General features: G+C 53.4%; 3 protein-coding genes across 14 annotated transcripts in view; 2 read left to right on the top strand and 1 right to left on the bottom strand.

Annotated features, from left to right (window-relative positions):
• On the top strand, nucleotides 1-18,076 carry TKFC (triokinase and FMN cyclase). Of its 4 annotated transcripts, XM_082477549.1 has the most exons (19): nucleotides 2-330; nucleotides 1,495-1,610; nucleotides 2,025-2,165; nucleotides 3,583-3,772; nucleotides 4,734-4,844; nucleotides 4,919-5,100; nucleotides 6,384-6,462; nucleotides 6,761-6,850; nucleotides 7,625-7,659; nucleotides 7,736-7,820; nucleotides 7,910-7,999; nucleotides 8,546-8,662; nucleotides 9,002-9,121; nucleotides 9,294-9,431; nucleotides 10,204-10,310; nucleotides 10,415-10,518; nucleotides 10,632-10,665; nucleotides 10,768-10,854; nucleotides 11,216-11,778. In XM_082477549.1, the coding sequence occupies exons 5-19, from the start codon at nucleotides 4,751-4,753 to the stop codon at nucleotides 11,375-11,377; spliced, it is 1,524 nt and encodes a 507-aa protein (XP_082333675.1). In that variant the 5' UTR covers nucleotides 2-330; nucleotides 1,495-1,610; nucleotides 2,025-2,165; nucleotides 3,583-3,772; nucleotides 4,734-4,750; the 3' UTR covers nucleotides 11,378-11,778. The 4 variants fall into 4 exon arrangements, with proteins under 4 accessions (XP_082333672.1, XP_082333675.1, XP_082333674.1 ...); XM_082477546.1 differs by lacking the exon at nucleotides 2,025-2,165 and having other exon boundaries at nucleotides 1-330; XM_082477548.1 differs by lacking the exons at nucleotides 2,025-2,165; nucleotides 11,216-11,778 and adding an exon at nucleotides 17,859-18,076.
• On the bottom strand, nucleotides 13,043-23,696 carry CYB561A3 (cytochrome b561 family member A3). Of its 9 annotated transcripts, XM_082477578.1 has the most exons (8): nucleotides 23,385-23,545; nucleotides 23,177-23,234; nucleotides 21,003-21,110; nucleotides 19,772-19,970; nucleotides 16,791-16,999; nucleotides 15,980-16,134; nucleotides 15,089-15,245; nucleotides 13,043-14,435 (listed from the first exon to the last, which is right to left on the bottom strand). In XM_082477578.1, the coding sequence occupies exons 4-8, from the start codon at nucleotides 19,953-19,955 to the stop codon at nucleotides 14,412-14,414; spliced, it is 729 nt and encodes a 242-aa protein (XP_082333704.1). In that variant the 5' UTR covers nucleotides 19,956-19,970; nucleotides 21,003-21,110; nucleotides 23,177-23,234; nucleotides 23,385-23,545; the 3' UTR covers nucleotides 13,043-14,411. The 9 variants fall into 9 exon arrangements, with proteins under 9 accessions (XP_082333704.1, XP_082333703.1, XP_082333698.1 ...); XM_082477577.1 differs by lacking the exon at nucleotides 23,177-23,234; XM_082477572.1 differs by lacking the exons at nucleotides 13,043-14,435; nucleotides 23,177-23,234 and adding an exon at nucleotides 23,561-23,696 and having other exon boundaries at nucleotides 14,450-15,245; nucleotides 23,385-23,472.
• The window catches only part of TMEM138 (transmembrane protein 138), a gene marked incomplete at its 5' end in the record, with an annotated part of 17,288 nt that continues 17,162 nt past the window's right edge, over nucleotides 23,626-23,751 (top strand). Inside the window, one exon of the mRNA XM_082477569.1 lies at nucleotides 23,626-23,653. The remainder of the gene's footprint in view (nucleotides 23,654-23,751) is intronic.

The following is a 23,751-nucleotide window of genomic DNA, read 5'->3' on the forward strand; positions in this document are numbered from 1 at the left end:
CGCCCATCTTCTACCCGAGCTTGGAGTACCCGGATGAGGGCGCCCTGTCGGGTCTCTGGGAAGTAGCGGCGGTTTCTGAGGTGGTGGACGCGGGCGAGAGCTGGTCGCGGAGGTGCGCCGACGCCTCCTCCTCCTCCTCCTCCGGAGCTGACCCGCCGACCTCATCCCTACTCCTCGCCCCTCGCCCTTTCCCAGACCCCGTCCACTCCATCTTCCTTGCTCCAGGAGCCTTCGGGGTTGTTCCTCCTTTTGGAACCGGAAGGTACTGCAGAGGCCTAGAGAGGGGAGGAAGGTGACATCAATTTGTGCACCTCCCAGACTAGAACCGAGGTTTGTACCTCCCTTCCCCTAGCTTTCCCAGTACCTCTAAACCCAACCGTGCCCTGACCCTAGATTGACCGATCACTCCGCTTCACCTGGCATGCGCGGGGGGGAGGCACTTAGGCTCTCCCCTCTCCCCTCTGAACTTGTGTTTGTGTTTGAGACTTTGTGTTTCAAGGGCCCAGCAGGCCACTTGCCCAGCACAATTAGTACCCCCGTGGCTGTGCAAATTCTGACCTCAAACACAAAACCAAAAATTCCCTGGTGAGAACCTTAGTGACCCAGGAAAGCAGTCAGTTAGCCCTGCAACTTCCAGGCCACTCCACATCAGACAGGCCCTGCAAGGAGTAGGGGGAGAACCACGTGGCTTGAAGCACCTGCTGCAAGGCCACAGAGGAGGCAAGCCCCATTTTACAGATGAGGAAGCTGAGCCTCAGGGGAACTGGTTTACCCAAGATCCCCCAGTAAGAGACAGAGCTAGGTGCCGAGGCAGGTGTGGATTCTTTCCACTGCAGATACATGCAGTGAGCCCAAGACCCTGGATGACTCCAAGACACCTCAACCTGACTGAACCGAAAGGAGCTAAAACGTCGTTGTGGTTTACTGTGTGGTTTTCCGCATCTGGGACTTTCTGCCTTGCTTTAGAGGCATTGAATTATCAGTAGAAAGAACACGGGATTTGCAGAAAAACTAAACATAGGTTTGAGTCCTGGCTTTTAATAGTATGACCTTGGACACATCACTAGAGCTCTCTGGGTCGGTTTCCCAAAAGCAAAATGGAGTCAGACTCAGCCGTCACCTCCCTGGTGTGGTCCCAACACTGACAAGAGCAAGTGTGTGAAGATCTTTATGAATGTATTCACTGCATGCGAGGCCTGTGTAATAGATGAAGTTACTCTGTGGGTAAGTTTGCCCCTTGGTGATAAGGTGGGCACCACTCCTGAGCATAAGGCCGCCGTGTGCCCAGCGTGGATCAGTCAGTGTTCTGGCAGCCAGGTACAGGCATGAACCTTGGTCAGCCCCATGCTCTTCTCCATCCCTAGCTCACATTCTAGAGTTTGGACTTGGATCAAAGTCTGGGGCAGCTCCCTAATTACTAGGGCCCTGAAAGCATGATTGTGCCAGTAGGCTGCAAGTGCCTTCAGCAGCTCATGTTGTTACCCCCTCCTGCAGATACTGCTTGCCACCTTCACTGTGCTCAGGCCCGGTAGCACCCACGGGATTGCCCATCCTCCGGCAGCTCAGTGCGAAGGTGTGAACTCAACTTCCTTCAGAGCCTCCCCACCATGGTGAGTCCCATGAGGGCCAGGGCAGAGGAAGGGCACTATGGTCTTGGGGTAGTAGGGGTGCCAGCCCTGGGCATGTTGGAGTTCCTTGCTCCCTGACCAAGAGATGCTGCTGCCTCCTGAGGTTAAGAGAGAGGGTCATCCTCCGTCTCAGGGCCTGACTTCCCTTCATTTCCCAGCTGGGCCCAGCCAGGCCTGTGGCTGCAGCCTCTGAGTCCCTCCAGGGCCCATCTGCCCCTGGTCTGGGTCATGCCTTTAGATTAGAACATTAACAGCTGCCTACTCTGTAATAGACACTACCAGTCACAGGAGTCGTGAAGAAGGACCTGGTGCCTCTTCCAGAGCCTTGGGCATGTGTGGGCTTGTGGGATCTACACTCACTGCAGGAGGCTCAGCATGCCCCTGGGCATGCCCCAGGCCCATTTCTAGAACTGATCTAGAGGAAAACAGGCCTGGGCAGACCTGGGTTCAAATTTCAGCCTACCACCAACCAGCTGTGTGATGTTTTACCAAAGACTTGATCTCTCTGAGCCTCTTTCCTCATCTGCAGTTTAAAAGGTGAGATGTTGATCAGACCAGGGTCCTAGGGGCCTCCCATAGTTGCCGGGTCGACTTTTCTTTCTTTTTCCATCCCCTCAGGGCACTGGGAACCAAGGATGGCACTGGACCCCAAGCCCTCCTCTAGCTCTGGTTTGGGAATGGTTGCAAATCCCAGGCAGGACAGACTGTCAGGGATGGCGAGGGAGCACGTTCTTGGAGGGTCGTGGTGCTGGAGACTGGGCTTGGAATTGAGACCCACTCTCAACTTCATTGCGTATTCCAGTCCCTGGCAGGCTCTGAGAGCCACAAGCCCGTGCCCTCCCTAGGACAGGGCCTCTGCCACTCTCAGCCTCCCTTCAGCCCCTGAGGAGAGCAGCATCAGAGGCCAAAATGGAACCAGCTTTGGAGCCAGGTGGACCTGGACACTTGCTGGCTGTGTGACCTTGGGCAAAGTCATGTAAATCTGCCTGTTTCTTCACTGGGCTAATTTTCCTCCATAGGGTTGTTGGAAGATTAAATGAGATGTGCTTAAAAGCACTTAGAACGAGGTGTGGCTCACAGGCACTGCTCTGGCCCCGCCAGACCCAGGAAAGGCCAAAGTTTGCATGAAGGAACGGAGTTCTGGCAGGCTTGGGGAAGGGGCCTCCGGGAAAGCTCAGCTGCAGGCTTCCCCCAGGCCACCAGGCGGTGCTGGTAGCCTGACCCTCTCTGACCCTATTGGGCACCAGTTTCACTGTTTGGGACAAAGGTAGGAGCTGCACACAGTCTACAGACCTCATTCAGCTAGCTCCAGCTTTTCAGAGCTGGTTGAAGAAGGGAGTGGCTCCTTTGCATTCAGTTTTTGCTATATAGGGGGCATATACTCTAGTTTATTAAATCCCTATTTTGCAGAGGAAGCAGATGGGTGTGGGCCCTGTCTGGCCCCCTCCCCTGGCACAGGAGCGCCAACCTGGAGCTTCTCCTCCTTTGACAGAAGGCTGTTGGGCCCCAGTTTTAAATTTTATTTTACTTTATTTATTTTATTTTATTTTTTTGGCCGCACTGCGCAGCATGCAGGATCTTAGTTCCCTGACCAGGGATCGAACCCGTGCCCCCTGCAGTGGAAGCTCGGAGTCTTAACCACTGGACCGCCAGGGAAGTCCCCCAGTTTTATTAATTTTTTTATACTCGGGACTCCAGTGACCCCATTTTCTTTGTATCAAAGCCATTCTGCAGGATAAATTTAAGCCATAAATTAGTTACTGAATAAGAAGTTGCAAAATAAGAAATCATGGGAACATCCACCTTATAAAAAGATGCCTAATTCAAGGAACCACTGTTGCCTGGAGTTCCTGGGTGGGTGTGGGCTAGGGGTCTTAGTCATAGCAATGTGGCTGGGCAGGATGTGGGTACCCTGCCAACTCTACCAGAAACTCCTCCCACTCCTCTGCTACAGACCTCCAAGAAGCTCGTGAACTCGGTGGCAGGCTGTGCCGATGACGCCCTTGCTGGCCTGGTGGCCTGCAACCCCAACCTGCAGCTCCTGCAAGGCCACCGTGTGGCCCTCCGCTCTGACCTGGACAGTCTCAAGGGCCAGGTGGCACTACTGTCGGGTGGGGGCTCTGGCCATGAGCCCGCCCATGCCAGTGAGCACCCTGGGCCAGAGGAGGCAGTGGGCTCTGGGCAGAGTGGACGGGGGGCTCCTGGGAGATCTTCGGTGCTGTCAGGAGGTTCAGGACAGAGCCTGGCCCAGAGTCAGGAGCCCAGTCCTGGCTCCGGCTCTCCCACTCCCTTGAGCTGTGGCCTGGGGCCAGTCGTGGCCTCTCTCTGTGCCTCAGTCTCTACATCTGTAAGAGCACAAGGTTGGGCCAAATGACCTCTCAGGCCTTTCCAGCTCTGACAGTCGGTGATTCCGTGAATCCTCCTGGCCTCCCAGGCCCAGCTGACCTGCCGTCCCCTCCTCCATGGAGCCTTCCTGACTTTTCCAGCCTAGCGCAGTATTCCTCTTCCCACCGTGCATTTTCACATTCAACATGGACAGTCCTGGATTGTTTCCTGTTTAGTGCCAGGCATGTGAACTCTCCATGAGAGCTCGGGGATGGGGGCATGGGGAGGAGTAGGGACCAGGCTTTGTATCCTCTGTATCTTTCCTGTTTCTCTCTGGCAAATTCATCCATCCATTCAGCAAACATTCATGAGCACCTATTGTGTGCCTGGCACTGTCTGGCCACTAGGGGCGCAAAAGTGACCCAGACAGACAAGGCGCCTGCCCTCATGGAGCTTCTACTCTTCTTTGGGGAGACAGAAACCAGGTAAACACATAAGTGAAAGAGATCATTCCAGATCATGTGAGTGAGGTAGTGAAGACAGGAGAGCAGGGTAAAGGGACAGCGAGTAGCTGGGCATGGGTGAGTGACTACTTCAGTTGGGAGGTCGGGGAAGGCCTCTCCAAGGAGATGATAGATCTGGGGAGAGCAGCGCAGGTACTCTTCTGCACCACGTGCACAGTAGGGCTCACCAAACCATGAAGGCCAGGAGCGTGGGGAGCCCCAGGGATTGCAGGCACAGGTCCCCCCACAACATCCTCTCCCCACCTCTCTGTCTCAGGTTTCGTAGGGAAGGGGATGCTGACAGGGGTCATTGCGGGAGCCGTGTTCACCTCCCCGGCAGTGGGCAGCATCCTGGCGGCCATCAGGGCAGTGGCCCAGGCAGGCACAGGTAAGCCTGGCACGCGGGAGGGGCTGCTGTGGGGAGCGCAAGTGCTGATGGGGCCCTACCGACTGCTCCCGCAGTGGGGACCCTCCTCATCGTGAAGAACTACACTGGGGATCGGCTCAACTTTGGCCTGGCCCGGGAGCAGGCCCGGGCGGAGGGCATCCCTGTGGAGATGGTGGTCATCGGGGATGACAGCGCCTTCACCGTCCTGAAGAAGGCAGGCAGGCGTGGGCTCTGTGGCACAGTGCTCATACACAAGGTGAGGGTCCCCTCCTGGGACACCACTGGCCAGCCCGTCCCAGCCCTGTCTCTCCAGGCAGCACCTGGTGCTGGACCTTTCCAGCCATCTATCCCACGCCCCCCAAGAAGCCACTCCTTCCCCAGCGCTCCCTTATCCAGGAGGGCCCCACCGTCCCCAATACCACGTCCACCCGGATCCAGGTATTCATCCTCCCGGCCCCTTCCCTGCCCTTCCCCACCTGCAACCACCGCCCCGTCCTGGTGACCCTGCTCCCCAGCGCCTCCAGACACACATTCTCCTCCAAGCCCTGCCCTTCCTGTCTCAGCCTCGCTTCACTGCTCATCTGCTCGCGCCCGGGTGGCTGCAGCTGCCTCCTCAGCCGGCTCCCCTGCCTGCTTCCTGCCCGCCCTCCCCATCTCTTCCCCACACCACCCCAGAGGTGTCTTTTGAAAATGTGTATCTGACCAGGTTGTTCCCCTACAGAAAGCCCCCCAGGGTTCCCAGAGTGAACCCAGGCTCCTCGGTCAGGCGCCCACCACACTCTTGCCCCTCCTCCCTCAAGTTACTCTCCCATCATCCCTGTGGTCCCCTCATGCTCCTTTAACACCAGTTCCCTGTACCACTGGGCTGTGGCTCACCTTTGGGGCCTTGCTGCTGCTGAGTCGTTGGCCTCGAAAATCCTTTCCCTGTCCAACCCCCCTTTGGCCTGGCTACGTCCTACTGTTCTGTGGAGGCCCACCTCTGACGTCTCCCTCTGGGAGGTTTTCCCTCCCACCACACCAAGCACGCTAGGAACCCTCCTCAGTGTTCCCGTAACACCTGTCCGTCGTCGGATTTGCCACCTCACATGACATGTTCAGTTTGTGTTGTCTTTCCCCAACCCCTTCCCAGACCGAGTTCCTTCAAGATCGGGACTGTGACTTAGACGCCTCTTTTCCCCTTTTCAGCACGTACTAGATGCTTGGCGAAAAAGTGGGTAGGTGGGTAAAGTGAGCCACGGTGTATATGCCATGGAGAAAGAACTGTAGGCTAGGAATTGGGAAACTAGCCACCAACTGACTGTGTGACACTGGGCAAATCATCTCCCCTCGCTGGGCCCATCTCTCCATTTGTAAAGTTCCTCTGGCTCTGGGATTCTTGAATATTCCTGGCAGGTGCCCTAAATATGGTGGGCCAGGTTGATGAGGCAGGACGAAGAGATTCCCTGTTCCCAACTAGAAATTCAGCCCTAGCCTGTCTTCTGCCCTCAAGTGGTACAGTGACTCCTTTCCCGTTGGGGGCCTATCTCTGTGTGGGTGCAGGTGGCGGGTGCCCTGGCTGAGGCAGGTGCGGGGCTGGAGGAGATCACAGATCGGGTGAGCGAGGTCGCCAAGGCCATGGGTGAGTGCCGGCCCAGGGCTCAGGGAGGAGGCAGGGGAGGTCGAGGCCCACCTTGGACCGGGAGCAGGTTCCTGGCAGCAGGACAGGAGGCCTCCCAAGTCACTCCCCAGGGGCTGAGGGAGGGTCTCCCTGCGGGAGCTCCTGAGAACAGCAGCCTTGGGTCCCCGAGCCAGGTTTCTGTTCTATCACTGAGATGAAGAGTCTGACAGCTTGTCTCAGTGAAGAGGCTTCCGAGGCATTGCTGCTGCCTGACGCCGAGAGCACAGCGGTCGTCCCTTTCATACCTCATTTCTCTTAGGAACCCTGGGAGTGAGCTTGTCCTCCTGCAGTGTCCCCGGTTCCAAACCCACCTTTGAGCTCTCAGCCGATGAGGTGGAGCTGGGCCTGGGTAAGCTTGTGACCTCCGCCCCCTCCCCGGTCCAGCCATGCCTGCTCCCTGGGTTTTTCCCTGTCTTCTGCCCTGGGAGCCATGTACCTGGTCCTTCTGTCCACGTGGAGCCGTCGCCTAGGGGGTCTTAGTATTTTTAAGTGGGTGCATGAGGCCCTTCTGGCCCAACGTGCCTGATTTCTACCAGCTTTGCCCTCCACACGCAGGGCTCTGGCCACAGGGGCTCTGTGCCTTGCCCATCTCCTTGCCTGTGCTCCCACCATTCTCAGGTACCCCTGCCCCTGCCAAGATGCAGCCCCTCTTTCAAGAGCCATTCAGAGCCCACCCCAGCTGCAAAACCTTCCCTCTTCCTCTCCTGTGCTTCCCAAGTGATGGGCAGAGGCCTCAGCTGGCCTCTCTGACTGCCTCTAGTTAAGCTACTTAACTAGTTAAAAGTTACGGGGACTTCCCTGGCGGTCCAGTGGTTAGCACTCCGTGCTTCCAGTACAGGCGGCGTGGGTTCGATCCCTGGTCGGGGAACTAGGATCCCACATGCTGCACGGGGCAGCAAAAAAAAAAAAAAAATTAGAAAAAAAAGAAGTCAAGTTCTGGCTCTCTCCACCACCAAGCCAGAGATGGTGTATTTTTCATTATTTTGTCGGTTTCCCCCCAGCCTGCACTCCCCACGTCCACATGCCTAGCCTAGTGCTGAGCACTTAGAAAATCCTTGACCAGAACACACTGAGCGATTCCCCAGGCCCCGAGCAGGTCAGCAGTGCTTGCATCTATCCACAGGGATCCACGGGGAGGCTGGCGTGCACCGGATAAAGGTAGGTGGACTTCCCGGTGAAGGTTGGCCCAAGACCAAGGCCCCCAGCGCAGCTCACTCCCGGCTCCCTCTGACAGATGGCGACCGCCGACGAGATTGTGGAGCTCATGCTGGACCACATGACGAGCTCCTCCAACATGTCCCACGTGCCTGTGCCGTCCGGTGAGGGGCGGTCACACTGTCTCCCAGCTTTTCCTCCCGCTCTGGGAATGGGGCCCAGAGTCTCACCTAGGTGTCGTGTCTGCCTACAGGCTCCTCAGTGGTGCTGATGGTCAACAACCTGGGTGGCCTGTCATTCCTGGAACTGGGCATCATAGCCGACGCCGCCGTCCGCTCTCTGGGTGAGCCCCACACTGAAGGGGACCTCCTGACCCCCAGAGCTTCTTCCTTCCAACCCTCTGAAGCTGGATGTAAGAAAAGCAGCTGAGATAGGGTCTTGCAATGGTCCAGAGCATGGGCTGTACACGTTTGTCAAGCCCAAGTTAGACGACGGTCCCTCTGCCACTTACTTGCTGGGTGCCTTGAGCCTGTTTCCTTGTCTGTAAAGAGGGGGTAATAATAGTACCTGCCTTATAGGGTTGTTGTGAGGATAAAATGGGATTAAACGTTATGTAACACACTTAACACGGTACTTGGGACCTGGTAAGAACGCAGTAACTGAGACTACTTATCTGCCCCTGTAGAAGGGACACCTCCAGGGAATGTGGTCATTCAGGGCATCACTGAGGGATGCCCCAAGGATATCTGACCAGCTCCCTACTGACCTCAGAACCCCAACTCCCAAAGTTCTTGTTTTTCTCTTACTCTATTTCTTTCTCTGATGCTCTGGGGGGAAGTGCCCGTCCTTCCCTCCTTTCCTCACACACTTCCATGCTCTGGTACTGCAGAGGGCCGAGGGGTGAAGATTGCTCGTGCCCTGGTGGGCACCTTCATGTCAGCCCTGGAGATGCCTGGCATTTCTCTCACTCTTCTGCTGGTGGATGAGCCCCTCCTGAAACTGATAGGTGAGACCTGGAAGCTGGGGTCAGCGAAGCCAGGGGCCCCTGGAGCTGGAAGGAGCCAAGGGGACTTGGAGAGACCCCATCAGGGCTGACCATGACAATCAGGACCCTGTGGAGAGGCCCTTTCTGGCTTCCCCAGCCTTCTCCAGCTCTCACTTGACGGTGAGGGAGTTGGTATTAGGATCCTCCCCCAGGGACCCTCCCCTTTCCCTTGTACACAGTAGGCACTCAGCACTTGCTTGTTGCAGTGGAGGGAACTGGGCTACCAGGTGGGGAGTCCAGGCCCCACTTGATCCCTGGCCGGCCAGCCTGTCTCTAAGAGAGTCATCCTGCTGTCCCTAGATGCTGAGACCACCGCCTCGGCCTGGCCGAACGTGGCCAAGGTCTGGGTGAGTGGGCGGAAGCGGTGCCGGGCTGCCCCTGCCAAGCCCCTGGCGGCCCCTGATTCCACTGCTGCAGGAGGTACAAGCCATGCTGTTGGGAAGGGTGGCCCAGGGCTTTGGCCTGAGGCCTGAAGGGTGCAGGGAGTGCAGAGGGGCGTGGAGGGGCCCTGGCACCCGTACCTCCCACATGGGTCACGTTCGGCTGTGAGCAGGGCCAGGCAGGCCGCCTTCCCACTGTCCTCCCTCTCCAGGCGCAGCCTCGAAGCAGATGGTGCTTGTGTTGGAGCGGGTGTGCGCCACCCTCCTGGGCCTGGAGGAACATCTGAACGCCCTGGACCGCGCCGCTGGCGACGGGGACTGTGGCACCACCCACAGCCGCGCTGCCAGAGGTTGGTGCCAGGACCCACCTGGGGCAGCAGAGGGGGTGGTGTGGCACACTGATGGTGACGTTTTGGCATTTCATGAACCAGAAGGATTTCAAAAACATCTGGAGTGCTCACGTGGGGTTGGCAACTTTTATTTTGCCAAGAGAGGTCGTTCACAAAACCTAGCATCCCTTTCACCTGTTTTCATAAAGAGACACTTCTAACACTACAAATGTAGGAAGGTTGTTATCGCAGAATAAAACGTAATATTTTACAGTGAATAAAAACTTTAGATTATTCTAAAGGGAAACTCATTCTGTTCTTATTTTTCTCAGCCTAACCAGACTAGGTAAAAGTTCTTAATTATCCAGCATCATTGAATCAAGAAAAATGTATTTAGTGCCAACCACAGGTCAGGTGCTGCCCTTGACTCTATGGATAAAATAGCGAGCAAAGCAGATTAAAATCACTGCCCTCGTGGCTTATGTTGTGGTAGGAGAGACAAACCATGATCAAGGTAAATCAGTAAAAGACAAAAAAAAAAAGAAGCAGGGACGTGAGGAAGCATCATCACCTGTTGGGTGACTGTCGAGGTCCCTGTCCCTGACCTGTTCCCACCTCTCTCCAGACTGCAGCAGGATATAGAGGGAGCCTGGGAGTCTCTTCATGTTGGTTCCCTCAGCCCCTCCCAGCACCCATTCCTTCCGGCTGGCAGCGAGGCCTGGGTACTTGGTTGGAATCCAGGCAGATGGGAGGGTGGGTCTCTGAATTCCTCACCATCTCTCTCTGCCTGCAGCGATTCAGGGGTGGCTGAAGGAGGGCCCACCCCCTGCCAGCCCTGCCCAGCTACTCTCCAAATTGTCCCTCCTGCTACTGGAGAAGATGGGAGGCTCATCCGGGGCGGTGAGTGCCGGCAGCCCCCGGGGGCAGAGAGCTGACACGGACGGGTCCTGGGTTGGCCGAGGCCTGGGCCAGCCCCGTGTGCTCAGCATCCTGGCCCTCCCCAGCTCTATGGCCTTTTCCTGACTGCGGCGGCCCAGCCGCTCAAGGCCAAGACTGACCTTCCAGCCTGGTCTGCTGCCATGGATGCCGGCCTGGAGGCCATGCAGAAGTGAGCCAGGGACCTGGGCCTTAGACCAGGGGTGGGCTGGGGGAGGTGGTTGATGTCACCCACCCCCGAAGTGATTCCCTGCAGGGAGCCTCATTTGTTCTCTTCCCTGCCAGGTATGGAAAGGCTGCCCCAGGGGACAGGACTATGGTATGTATCTGGCCCAGCCCTTCTCGCTTTGAGCGTAGAAGCCCTGCAGGCCACCCTCAGTGGCAGGGCCTGTCCTCAGCCCCTCTCCTTCACCTTGTCCAGCTGGATTCTCTGTGGGCAGCAGGACAGGAGCTCCAAGCCTGGAAGAGCCCAGGGGCTAATCTCCAAACCCTGACCAAAGCAGTCAAGGTGAGTGAGGCTGGGCCCAGCCACCCAGGGAGACAGACTCAGAACCACCAGGCTCCCATCTCCATGCGACCTTGAACAAGTTAATATCCTTTCTGTACCTCAGTTTTCTTCTTTACAAAGGGAGGAGAGCACCTGCCTCAGAGGGTTGCTGTGGGACTGAAAAGATACGTAGGGTGCCCACACAGGGTCTGGGACATAGCAGGCCCTTGGTGAATGGTGGCCCCTTGCCTGGCTAGCAGTGTGTGGGGTGTGACCTCTCTGCCCTGGTGACGGTGCTGGGACAGAAGGGTCCGGGGTCCATGGCAGGAAGGAAGCCCGGTGTGGCTGCTTCTTGAAGCTGCTCCACACCCCCACCCCTCAGAGTGCAGAAGCCGCAGCCGAGGCCACCAGGAACATGGAAGCTGGAGCTGGACGAGCCAGTTACATCAGCTCTGCACGCCTGGATCAGCCAGACCCTGGGGCGGTGGCGGCGGCGGCCATTCTCCGTGCCATCCTGGAGGTCTTGCAGAGTCAGGATGCGTGAATGCCTCGCTGGGCCTCAGGGCCTCACTCACTGCTATGCCCAGCGGCCACTGTCACTTATTTCTGCCTTAGAACTGTCGCCCTCCCGCGCACCTCTCGCCCTCGGGGCCTGTCTTCTGAGTTCAGCAGGAATTCCTCAACCAGCCTGCAGAATTCCTCCACTGTAGAAACTGCAGGCCCAGAGTGGGTCACTGACCTTTCCCTCTTCAGGGAAGGGGGAGTCCTAGGGTCACCCGGCTCTGCCCCCAGCCAATTCTGAGCTTCGATGATAAGGCTTTTCCCTAGGTGGCAGCACAATCTTTAACTGGCAACGCTAATTTGGTTTTAAGACTCCCTGTGAAAGGTCTTCTGCACCTGAACTGAGTGTGAAAAAGCAAGCCAATAAACCACATTGAAGCAAAAGAGCTGCTGCTTCCTCTAAGGGACCTTTATCCAAGCGTGTGAACAAGTGGGCCCACTAACGCCCCCGACTGAGACCTCACCCCACCACTGAAATGCTCATCTCCCATCTCCTACCGCCTGAGACCCAAAGGCAGGGTCTGTGCAGCTGGGCCAGCTCCACTGGGGTCCCCATTCCTGTGCTTCCAATGCACACACACCTGATAGGTGTGCTTTTCTCAGCACTAGACCAACAGAATTCACTGATTCTTCAGGAATCAAATGGGCAAGCGGGTCTCCAAAAGGAAAAGAAATCACCATATTCTAAGGCTCAGCGGTAGAACAGAAACTGTGCCCAGGCCAGCCCATGGGTCTCTCTAGAGCCATCACTGATGGCCCCTGGGAGAGCAGGAGGGGCTGCTGAGTCTACGTGGTGTCTGGTGGAGACCGCACGGTGCACACCTGGCCCATACTTGGTGCAGGGGGGCGGTTAAAGGCACTGGCATGGATTCACTTTAGACATAGATAAGACTTTGAATCCTGGTTCTGCTTCAGACTAGCTACATAAACTCAGGCCTATTATTTAGCCTCTTAGGATCTGTAAAATCCGAATGGTGCCCACCTCATGGGCACGTGGAAAGGATTCAAATGAACTGGTGAAGATAAAGGCCTCAGCAGTCCAGGTGCTTACTCAGTGGGAGTTAACCAGTATCACCGATACGTGCATCCAACTCCTTGAGTCGTCTGCTTCACCACCAGGTGGCCTCAGCTCATCACACTTGGAAGGGGGCCACCACTTACCTTGCGCAAACTTGGCTGCAGGCTTCCTCAACCCCTCAGCTTCCCTTTTTCTGCCCAGGGTCCCCTGTCCATCAGCCACACCACAGGTCCCTGACCACAAGGCACAGTTATCAGTGTGCACAGATGCACACACCCAGCAGCTGGGAAGGAAACTGGCATCAGGCACCTGGACTGTGGATCCCAAACTCTGCCATTTCCTGGCTGGGTGACCTTGGGCAAGTCACTTACCCTTTTTGAGTGTTGTGTTTCAGATTATGAAATAGGAAACATCTCCTTCCTTGTAAGATAATCAAGTGCTCAAGGGCCATTCACTATTAAAGACACGCACACGAACCAATAGTCACATGCGATTCCAAGAAGACAGTCATGCAGTTTTTTGGTGTCTTCAGGTCTGCCCATTTCCGGGTCTGAGGGTCAGAACTAGCCTGAGGCTTTTGCAAGTTGCCCAGAGCTCACTTAACCACAGTGTCATTTCAGCAGAGAAGGCTTTGATTCTTAAAAACACGTTTAATGAAAATCAAGCTTCGTAAGTGAAATGCCTACTCATGTGGAAAGAGGGGGAGCTGGTCCTATGACCAAGGTGCCTGGCAGTCATCCCAGTGGCTTTTGAGGGCTTCAGCCACTTGAGAAGTTCTGTCATAGTCCTCCTGCCAGCATCTGGCCACGTGGGTGGGGTGGACAGTCAGCCTCGTGGCCCCTGCCAGGGAGTAAGGCCCACTCGGGACCCCAGGTGTCATGCTGCTTGTCACCTAAGCACAGCGGTATGGAGCCTGGGACCTGGCAGGGCTTGTTTGGAGAGGGCAGTGCCAACACTTAGGAGAGGAGCAAGACGCCACCACAGTCTCATCGGAAGAGCAGCGGCACACTCTGGCATCACACCCGAGACTGGGTGTGCCAGGCATGTAGCCATCGTGGGGGCAAGTGAGGCACTTGGACGCTCAGTGAGGAACGCCTCTGGAGGTGGCCTAGCTCCCAGGGCTCTGCTGGGTACAATGCACCACGACTTTGGCACGTTTCGTGGCAAGCTGGAGAGTGAAAATAGCTGAGCAAGTGCCCTGCCGAGAGAGCAAGGTTGAACCTGCCCGGGGACAGGCAGGCAAGCCTGGACCCGATGAGGGAAAGGAAAGGAGGCTCGAGGCACCCCTGCTACTCCGTGGGACAGGCTGTTCGTGGGAGAGCAGGTTACCAGGGCTCATAAGGCTGTCTGACAGCCCGTCCGTCATAGGGAAGGGCCGGGATCCAGGCCCCAGTTGTAGCAGCAGCTAGAAGGGCACATACAACACACATCGACACAGAGTGCAGCGACGGGAAACAACAGCGAGCGGCCAGCTCCTCAGCTTCCCCTCTGCAGAAGCAGCTCTGCCGTTCTCCCCTGTCCTTCCATTGCCTCAATGTGTTCCCGCCCAGCCTCATGTCCAGATGGGCTGGATGGAGGTAACAGAGCAGATGAAGCCTGGCCCGGGGCAGCGGCCTAAACTTCAAGGGAAAGCCGAGGAAGCATCGGCTCCCTCACTTTTCACGGTATGGATTGCACTTGATTCCCAGGTCATCTGAGCTCTCGGGATTCTCTACCACACCCCTAGGGGTGCGAGGGGAAATGAGCTTGACTTCATACGAGCAGGAGCGGCGTGAGCAGCCAGGGCAAGGAGGGCCTGGGGTAAACGAACGACCTGAGAAGTCAGTGCCAAGAAGAGGTGGAGAAGCCAAAGACACCAAGGAAAGCATGTGGGCAGCAAGCTGGGGAGAGAGCAGGTCCACCACAGAGGCGAGGGGAGACTGGACGAGAGCCCCAGGGAGAGCAGAGCTGAAGGAGTCCAGACCGCACCACTGACTGCTCCTGGCAGCCCCTTCCTGCTTCACTCCCCGCCGTGCAACAGGGCCTGGAAAGACAGGCAGATGCATGCAGGTTAATGGCATAACGTCAAAATGGCCCCTGACCTGCAGGAGTCACGCCAGGCCTGAAATGCTCAGACCCCAACCTGCAGGGCGAGTCCCAGCCCATGCCACCACACCTTTCAGAGAAGCTCCGAAGTCCCCTCAGCCAATACAACCCCATCTCACCATGTCCCTCAGGTGCCTGCGTAGCCAAGAACAGGCAAAACCTGCTCCAAGCACTCAAATTGTCACCAAGCACCCACTAGATAAGCTCCCATCCCACTAGATGAGCCCTAAAGCTGAAGAAGTAGAAATTACCATACCCCCCTCATCATGCTCAAGCCCGTCCTTGGAGAAGATAAGGCTACACTTCCCCTCATGAAACCACAGCACTTTGGGGAGGGGAGTAACCCCCATCCTCTCCCAGTGGACAGGCCCCAGGAGCCTGAGCCTAAGCAGCTGCACTTGCTGCAACGGCCAGGAGGTGCTGGCTTGATTCCGGTGCTCCCCATCAGCCAGCCTAACCCCACCTTCAGGCAACTTGGTTTCTCACCACGTTACTGGGTTGGTCTTCCCGGCAAAGCCCAAGTCTTTACTGGGTGACCCTTCCCTAGACCCGGCCTACCCCAACCTGGAATGGGAGACCAAAACCCCATACCTGTCTTTCGGCCTGCATCCCCAGCTCTGGGCGTTTCCAGGACGAAGCCAGTAGGATATAGAGCACCAGCAGCCCGAAGACCACCACCAGCATCCCAGAGCAGTTGGCAAAGACAGCCTCACTGGGCAGGCTGGAGTACGAGTTGTTGCCATTTTTCCTGAGGATGACAAAACAATGTGGGCGCTCAAGAAACTTTTCTACCTGTTTTTGCCCCATGAGAGACTCAGTGCCACTAACAGAGGATGAAAAAAGCTTCCCAGGACCTGCTGTGACCTGGAATATTAACATACTTTCCAAGTCTCTGCCATGACAAGTGTCTGCAGAATGCTTTTTCCCTGTGAGGAAGCTAAAGCTTCCAGACATGAAATGAACTTGTCCAGAGTTACATAACTAGGAAATGGCACAGCCAAGATCTATACCCAGGTCTGACCTCAAATCTTGTTTGCTTTTCAGTGCACCCCCACTACTTCAGAGAACGGAGAATGGTAGTGGTTAGGCATGCAGGCTCTAGTCCTAACACAAAGCTCTGCCACTTACTGGCTGTGTGCCCTTAGGTGCATTACTAAACCTCTCTGTGCCTCTGTTCCCTAATGTATAAGTGGCAATGACAACAAATGTTGTAGGGCAGTTAGAGGATTAAATTTAAGATGTTTAGAATAGTTTCTGCCACAGACTAGGTTCTAAATCACTTTGATGCTGGGTAAGTATTTGCTGACCAGTTTACCAATCTCAGCCTAAAGAAAGACCAATTCCATTAACCTTCCAGATCAGGAATGAGCCCCATCCCAAAAGCTTTCCTCCCTTGGATGGGTCCTATGATCATCGAGTGCATCTTCTGAAGACCCTATTCCTTCCCCTCCACCTTAGAGTTAGGGGCCCCGTCCCACTCACAGACTGAAGAAAAGCTTCTCATTAATGCCGGAAATGACAGATGCAATGGCCAGAGAGAGAATGGAGGCTCCAAAGAAGACATGGATGGGTTTAAGGAGGCTGCGCAGCTGCACGGACGCCCAGGGCAGCAGGAAGACCGCAAAGCCCAAGGACCACTGTGGACACAGGAAGTACCTGATTGTACTGTGTGTGACCAAAGGCACGCCAGGTCATCCCACCCACCAGTGCCTCCTACCCATCAGTGAACCTTTGCCCTTCTCTCCCAGCTCAAACCTCCCACCAGGCATTGCCCCAGCACCACACCTAGCCTCCTCACTGGGGTCTGCTTGTCTTACACAAAGGAATGTAGGAACGTTACCTACATGAAATGCTTAGCTATCCCCAGTCTCCCGCAAACCCAGCCATCCTTGTTTGTCTCTGCTTCCTTCCTGTCCTGGCTCACAAAACTCCTCATTTGTACAGGGCTGACATCAGAATACGGATACTACTTCTAGAATTGCTTCTGGTTCACAGAAAGCAGGGAGAGGAGGGCGGAAAAGATGATTTAGAGTCAGTGTGGTGCATGCTGTGACAGAGTTAGCTTAGAGCGCTCCAGCACCACAGGTGGGCCGTGTGAGGGGTACGAGCAGGAACAGGGTGAATTCGGGAACCACCAATCTCCCACAGCCCTTCAAGCTGCCGATCCTACAGGATGTGCCCTGCAAGACCGTCTCCAGCCAGTAAGCACAAGGGATATTTGGTGCTGATGCAAGTGAAGCCCCAACCAGAGCTGGCAGCTGTGGGAATCCAAAGGAGAACAGAGAGTACCCACCTGACAGGCGAAGAGGAAGACGGTGGTGATGCCCAGCCAGCTGTGCAGGGAGTAGAGACTGGGGATCTTTCTCTGGTTGTGAAAGTCAAAGACGGCGTGCAGCCCCAGTACAGTCAGGATGAAGGCCAGCAGGTGCATGGCTGCGTGGCCGAATTTCCAGGGCAGCTTGGGCCCTACCCATGACTGGGGCAGGCGGTAGACCAGCGATGCTGTAGGAGAGAGAGCAGTCCCAGGGCGCGGCCTCTTCCCCTGTGCTCACCCGTGCACTAGGGGAATTACCCTGCCGTGATCCCAGACAGCCTCCCAACAAGAGAAGGAAGGAAATGCTAGGACGTCAGTGTCAGCTCCTCAGCATCTTCCATCCTTGCGTCATTTCTGGTACAGCCACCAGCCATGAAGTGGGGAGAGGAGGGACCATGATAAAGGGGAGGAGCAGGAGGAGGGACAAACTAGGCGTCTGGGATTAGCAGATACAAACTACTGTATATAAAAGAAACAGGTCCCTACTGTATAGCACAGGGAACTATATTCAATATCTTGTAATAAGCTATAATGGAAAAGAATCTGAAAATATATACATATATATGTGTATATACAGATATATATATACACACACACACATACATATATATCTGAATCACTTTGCTGTACACCAGAAAACACAACACTGTAAATCAACTATACTTCAATTTAAGAAAGGTCGGGGGGGTAGAACAGGTTTCATGGACTTGCCATTCTGTCATAACAATAATAAATGCCACTTGTATACAGTTTTACAGGTTGAAAAGCAATGTCACATTCATTATTTCATCTAACCAAATGAATTCTCAAAACTGAAGTGAGTTGTCAAGGACACAGGCTTTAAGGTTAGATAACTGAGGTCCAAATCCAGTTTCTTCCTCTCAGCTATTTGGCATCTTTCTAAATCTCAGTTTCCTCATCTGTAAAATGGAGGCAACAATAGAGCCCGCCTCACAAGCTTCCTGTAAGAACAAAAATGGGAGGATGTATCCAAAGTACACGGGGTAAGCTGCTATTATCAATGTCATCATTATTCCCATCTTACAGGTGGAGAAAATGAGACTCACCTGGGCCCCAAGGCCTGCCTCTGAATGCATGGGGCAAGGATGGGTCTGGCAGGAGTAAGAAGATCCCTCAGGTAAGGACCTGACTGTGCCACGAGAGGCTTCAGCGTCCTGCTCCCTAGAGCAAGGGCTGGCGGACTGCCGCTCACAGGCCGGGTCCAGCCCACTGCCGATCTTCGTGAATAAAGTGTTTTTACTCCATATGACTAAACATCATTTATTGAAAAGAACATCTTGTCCCACAGTTCTACAGAGCTACCTTTCCTCACTTGTCTATTCACTTATCACTACCACACTTTTTTTTTTAATTGGAATACAGTTGATTTACAATGTTGTATTAGTTCCAGGTGTACAGCGAAGTGAGTCAGTTATACATTTATATATATCCACTATTTTTTAGATTCTTTTCCCATATAGGCCATTACAGAGTATTGAGCAGAGTTCCCTGTGCTATACAGTAGGTCCCACGCTGTCTTAATTACAGTAGCTTTATAATAAACCTGAATAGATGGGAGAGTAAGCCCTCCAACTCTGCTCTTTTTCAAAACCTTCTTGACTAATCTTGGCCCTTTGCATTTCAAGATAATTCAGTCTGATTGTCAGTTTTCACAAAAATAAGCACTGAGACCTTGGGGTTGAAATTAACCTACAAAACGATTTCAGGAGAATTTACATCTTTACAATGTTTAGTCTTCCAATCCACTTACACAGTAGTATATCCCTCCATTTATTTAGGGCTTCTTTAATTTCAATACAGTTTTATATTTTTCTCTGTAGAAACCTTATATGGCTTTTGTTAGATTTATGCCTAGGTAATTAATGCTTATGGATGCTATTATCAAATTATATTTGATATTAAATAATACTTTAAATAACATTAATTTTAAAAATTTTTCTTATTTTTTTCCCAGTTTTATTGAGATATAACTGACATACAGCACTGCGTAAGTTTGTGTAGAGCGTAATGGTCTGCCTTACATACATCATGGAATGATTACCACAATAAGTTTAGTGAACATCCATCTTCTTATATAGATACAAAATTTAAAAAATAGAAAAAAACTTTTTTCTTGTGATAAAAACTCTTTGGATTTACTCTCTTAACAGCTTTCATATATAACATACAGCAGGGTTCATTATATTTATCATGTTGTACATTACATCCCTAGTACTTATTTATCTTAAAACTGGAGGTTTGTACCTTTTGACTGCCTTCATCCAATTCCCCCTCCCCCCACCCCGGTAACCATAAATCTGATATCTTTTACTATGAGTTTGTTTGTTTTTGAGGTATAATTGACCTACAGAACTATGTTACTTCCTGTTACACAACATAGTCATTCAATGTTTCTGTACATTTCAAAGTGATCACCATGATAGGTCTAGTTATGATCATCACCATACAAAGATATTACATAATTATTGGCCACATTCCCTACACTGTACCTGTGCCTCATTTGTTTTGCAACTGGAAGTCCGTACCTCTTGCTCTCCCTCACCTATTTCTCTCCTCCCCCCACCACTATAAATAAAGTTTTATCAGAACCCAGCTACACGTTTCCGTGTTGTCCATGGCTGCTCTCACAACACAGTAGCAGAGCTGAGTAGTTGCAACACAGATCATAGGGCTTACAAAGCCTAAAGTATTTACTGTCTGGCCTTTAACAGGAAAAGTCCGCCAACCCCTGTCCAAGAGTATCCATGAAGCTACCCTTCTCAGATGCTCCCGTTTGCACGACTTCTTCCTCCAAATGACACCTGGGCCCCAAAACAACCCACCCCACCCCACCCCCTTAGCCCTGAACCCGACAGTAACACAGGCCAGGATGGAGAGGGACAGCACTGCCCTGTACGGGCCCAGGCCACACCATGTCTCCTCTGCTGACCTGTACTCACCAGCACTGTAGACCACCACCATGCCCGTAACCATGAGCACCGGGTGCCAGTTGAACATGAGCATGGTGCCATCCCAGGCAAAGCCACCTTGCCAGTACCGCATCCAATAGATGGTGGAGAGGATGCACATCGAGCCCAGGGAGCACAGCACCATGACAGACAGATAAAACCAGCCCACAGCCATTCTGATCAAGCACTCCTAGAGGAAGCAGAAATCACACGTCCCTGTTGGCTCGGGTGCACCCCACACACAGGCTAAAGGAGGTAACATTGACCTTGCTCTTGGCCGGAAGGGTGGTTCCCCTGCCATCAGCCTGGGCACTGTCCCATGAAGCCTTGATGGCTGGGTGAACCCAATCTCTGGTTATGAACAATGAGTGAGGCCCCGCCCCAGCACCTGGCAGCATACAGTGCAGCCAGCTTGGGCGTAGGGCTGGCCCTGGAGAGAGGCCTCCTCTGCTGTGGCTGGATGCCAAGGCTCTAGATGCAGAGCCCTAGGATGCGTCTCCCCTCACAGGACCAGAAGGTAAAGAATTATAACCCCACTCCCCATGAAAAGAAAGGACAGAAATCAAAATCCAGGCTAGATCACACAAATGCCCAGGCCTTCAGTTCTAACGTAAGGAGGCAAAAATCACAATCTTCACACTACTATTAGGCCACTTGGGAGAAAGTGCTATAGGATCCCACTTCTGCAGCAAAGTTCTTCCCCAGACTGTGACCTCTATGGGCTAATCCTCCCATTGGGAGGTAAGGTGGGGTCTTCAGAGTCCCCATTCGCCACACCTTTAATTGAGCAAAAGCCCCCCAGCTGTCTCCAGACCTGAAACTTCTGCTTTCTCTTCTCTGGGGAAAGTCCAGAGGAGAAAAGAGGAAGCAAGAACTCATGATCTAGAAAGCAAGAGTTTATCTTGAGGTTTCCACGTGTACCTGATAAACTCAGAAACCAACTCTGGTTTCAGGCATGGTGAATGCCTAGCCCCCTAAGCAGCTGCTCTTAAAAGCCAGGCAAGTGGGCGTGAGTTTGCAGGCAGTCTGCAAAGCCACAGGACGCCCCTGCTTTCGGCATGGGCACAGCTCTCAAGACAGGCACACTGCCCCGTGGACTCAGGCCAAGAAGCTGACACAGTGGCTTCCTGCAGTTGAGGTCCCTCAATCTGAACCAGCTAACAGAGAAGACGCCCCTGAAATCACCAAGAACTCCCAAGGAGATAAAACACTTGACCCTCACCTTTATACCTAGTTGCAGGCTGACAGAGTGGTGGCCTGGACTCCAATTCTTATGCTCTGAGGCTCCTTGAGCAAATCACTTAACATTTGTAGGACTCAGTCTTCTCATCTGAAAGAAAGCCATGGCAATAGGATATAACTTACTGAAAGGCAGCTATGAGCAAACACCACACCAGAACCTTACACACATGATCCCATCTACTCATCTTGACAACCCCGTGAGGAGTTATCCCCATTTTACAGATGAGGAAACTAAGGCTCAGACAGATTAAATAGGACCCAGTAAGTGGGCAGGGAGTTTCAAACCTTTGTCTGTTCGGTTTCAAAGCCCATGTTTTTAATTTGACCACAGGTTGTCAGAGGGTCGAGAAAATGTATGTAAGCACATTGTGAGAGTACAGTATTGTAATTTTCTTAGTATTGTTACAGCATTTCATCCTAATGACTAACAAAAACCTCAAGCTCATGGCCCCCATGGCTGCCCAGGCCTCTCAGTGGCCCCAATTCCATGTCGTGCCAGCTCTCTCCATGCCAGGTGTCCACCTAACCACAAACAGATGCTGAGCTCTCACAAAGAGATCCAAGGTGGCAGTAATCTCTGAGAAAGCAAGATCTGAGGTCTGGGGGAAAAAATAAGCTTCCAAGAGGTTGGAGGGAGAAAATCATGCCACCTGATTTCTGGAAGCTTTCTGCCTTAGCTACTGAGCTCAGAGATTTGCTACAAAGCCTCAGAGTTATCCCCTTAGTTCCTGTAAGGGCAGCGGAAGTTTCAGGTCACCAGAGGTTCAATCATACCCCCAGTGAGTGTCAGCACAAAGGAGCTCTCGGTCAGCAGGCTCCATCCACTGAATAATATCTACCTTTTTTTTTTTTTCCCCCTTTGCAAGAGGAAAAAAGAAAATATAATCCAAAAGGGACCACATCTACCCCCCTAGAAGAGGTCCTGGATTACTGCTCTGGAACAGACTTGGAAAAGACAATGGGGACACTTCCCTGACAGATGGCTGGAATGTTTTACCAACAGTACACAGACAAGCCCTCCCTCTGCTCGAAATAGAGAGCAAAAGGAGAGAAAAAGGAAGAATGCAGTGAAAATTGCAATCCAAATGCTAAGGATATCCTCTCATTTATTCCAAGAGAACAGGATGTGCTAAGATTTCTGGATGTGCCCACCAGTCCTATTCTGCCCTCACTTGTAGAGACACATTCTAAGACAAAAGTCGGTGAACTCCTGTAAAGGGCCAGAATGGTAAATATTTTAGATTTTGCAGGCCATACGGTTTGTCACAACTATGTCATCAACTCTGCTGATGTATTGCAAGAGCAATCATAAATAATACCTTCACAAACGAACGTGAGCTATGTTCAAAAAAACCTTATTTATGGACAATGAAATTTCAGTCTTTATATCATTTCCACATGTCACAAAATATCCTTTTCTTTTTTTTTTCAATCATTGAAAAATGTAAAAACCATTTAGGCCGGCCAGATTTGGCCTGTGGGTCATGTTTGTTGACCCTGATCTAAGGAGTCTACTCTCCAACCTAATACACTTCTCAATCCCTTAGCAAAAAGGATTCTCCCAGGCTGCACTAAAACAGATGAGGCCCTGGGGTAGGAAACGGGTATATCCTACTTGGCCCTAGCCTTAGGAAAAGGCTCTATTCCAAACCCTTCCACAGTTATTTAGAGGTGCAAATAGATGAAGGAACAGGAAGTCTGTTTGTTGCTCCCACTTCTCAGATGAATGGTGCGGGCTTTAGGAATCCTGAGAACCAGATTTAGGGCTCAAGTCCTGAACTCTTATATTACGGATCAAAAATATTCGGTCCCAAAGAAGGAAAGTGACTTGGCCACGGTGAGTGGCCGAGCTGGTACAAGGCTCCAGGTTCACTCCCCCTGTGCTCCAAGGACTCCTCACTTCCAAACGTAGCTTCCGTTAAGTCAGAGACTCAGGAGTGAGGGGCCCTAAATGCCACTCAGGGGGTAGATAAGCAAGGCCCTCCTTAGCACCAGAGTGATTACAGCCCCGCCCTTCGTACTGCGCTCTGGTCGGCCTCAGGTGTCCAGAGAAGGGTTCCAGGAACCCGGGGACCGATCCCTGACTCCTCCGCCGGGACCAAGAACCCTTGGTCCCAGCTAACCTTGGGTGCAAATTAAGGCGAGGGGCTCCACCTGCTGACTGCGACTTCCGAAGAGCTTCTGTGCTTTCCAAAGAGCTTCCTTCCACCACCTGTGGAAGGAAGGGCACAGAGAACGATGTCCATTTCCTAAAAGAGAAAACTGAGGCCGAGCGAGGGGTCGCGACAGCGCGAAGCGAGGCAGTAGCAGAGCCAGCACTCGAACCCAGGTCCCTGAACTCCCAGCCCGGGCTCTTTCTCACCCCCGAACCACAGTGGAACGCAGGGGTACTGTGGTCTCCAAGACCCGCCTCTTTCCACCCGGCGCCGGACCCGCCGCTCCCGAGGCTCCTGGGAGATGGAGTGAGAGACTCTCAGAAACGCCCGCTATCACCAGTCACAGCCGCTCTACAGCCAACTACCGGGGCCGCTCCATCACCTTATAGGCTTATAGCACTTCCGGTCGCGCGCGCGCTCGCGCGCGGCCGCCTGGGAAATGAAGTCCAGAGCCGCGGGGTCGCCGGCTGACAGGGTGCTGACACTAACTCCAGTTCCTCCGCGGGCGTTTCTTCCCCAAGCCCGGGCTTCCAGGGACCAGGAACGCCGTCACGGATCGGTCCTGTCCCTCAC

The sequence above is a fragment of the Balaenoptera physalus genome (assembly GCF_965194825.1).
Source record: "Balaenoptera physalus genome assembly, chromosome: 10".
Lineage (NCBI taxonomy): Eukaryota > Metazoa > Chordata > Mammalia > Artiodactyla > Balaenopteridae > Balaenoptera > Balaenoptera physalus.

Coding starts and splice junctions, on each gene's coding strand:
- CYB561A3 (XM_082477572.1), bottom strand. CDS start 19,955: ATGGCTGTGGGCTGGTTTTATCTGTCTGTCATGGTGCTGTGCTCCCTG. Junction 16,135..16,790: donor TCTTCCTCTTCGCCTGTCAG/GTGGGTACTCTC, acceptor CTGTGTCCACAG/TGGTCCTTGGGCTTTGCGGT. Junction 15,246..15,979: donor GAGAAGCTTTTCTTCAGTCT/GTGAGTGGGACG, acceptor TGTCATCCTCAG/GAAAAATGGCAACAACTCGT.
- TKFC (XM_082477546.1), top strand. Junction 4,845..4,918: donor AGTGGCCCAGGCAGGCACAG/GTAAGCCTGGCA, acceptor CTGCTCCCGCAG/TGGGGACCCTCCTCATCGTG. Junction 10,666..10,767: donor CCCCAGGGGACAGGACTATG/GTATGTATCTGG, acceptor CACCTTGTCCAG/CTGGATTCTCTGTGGGCAGC.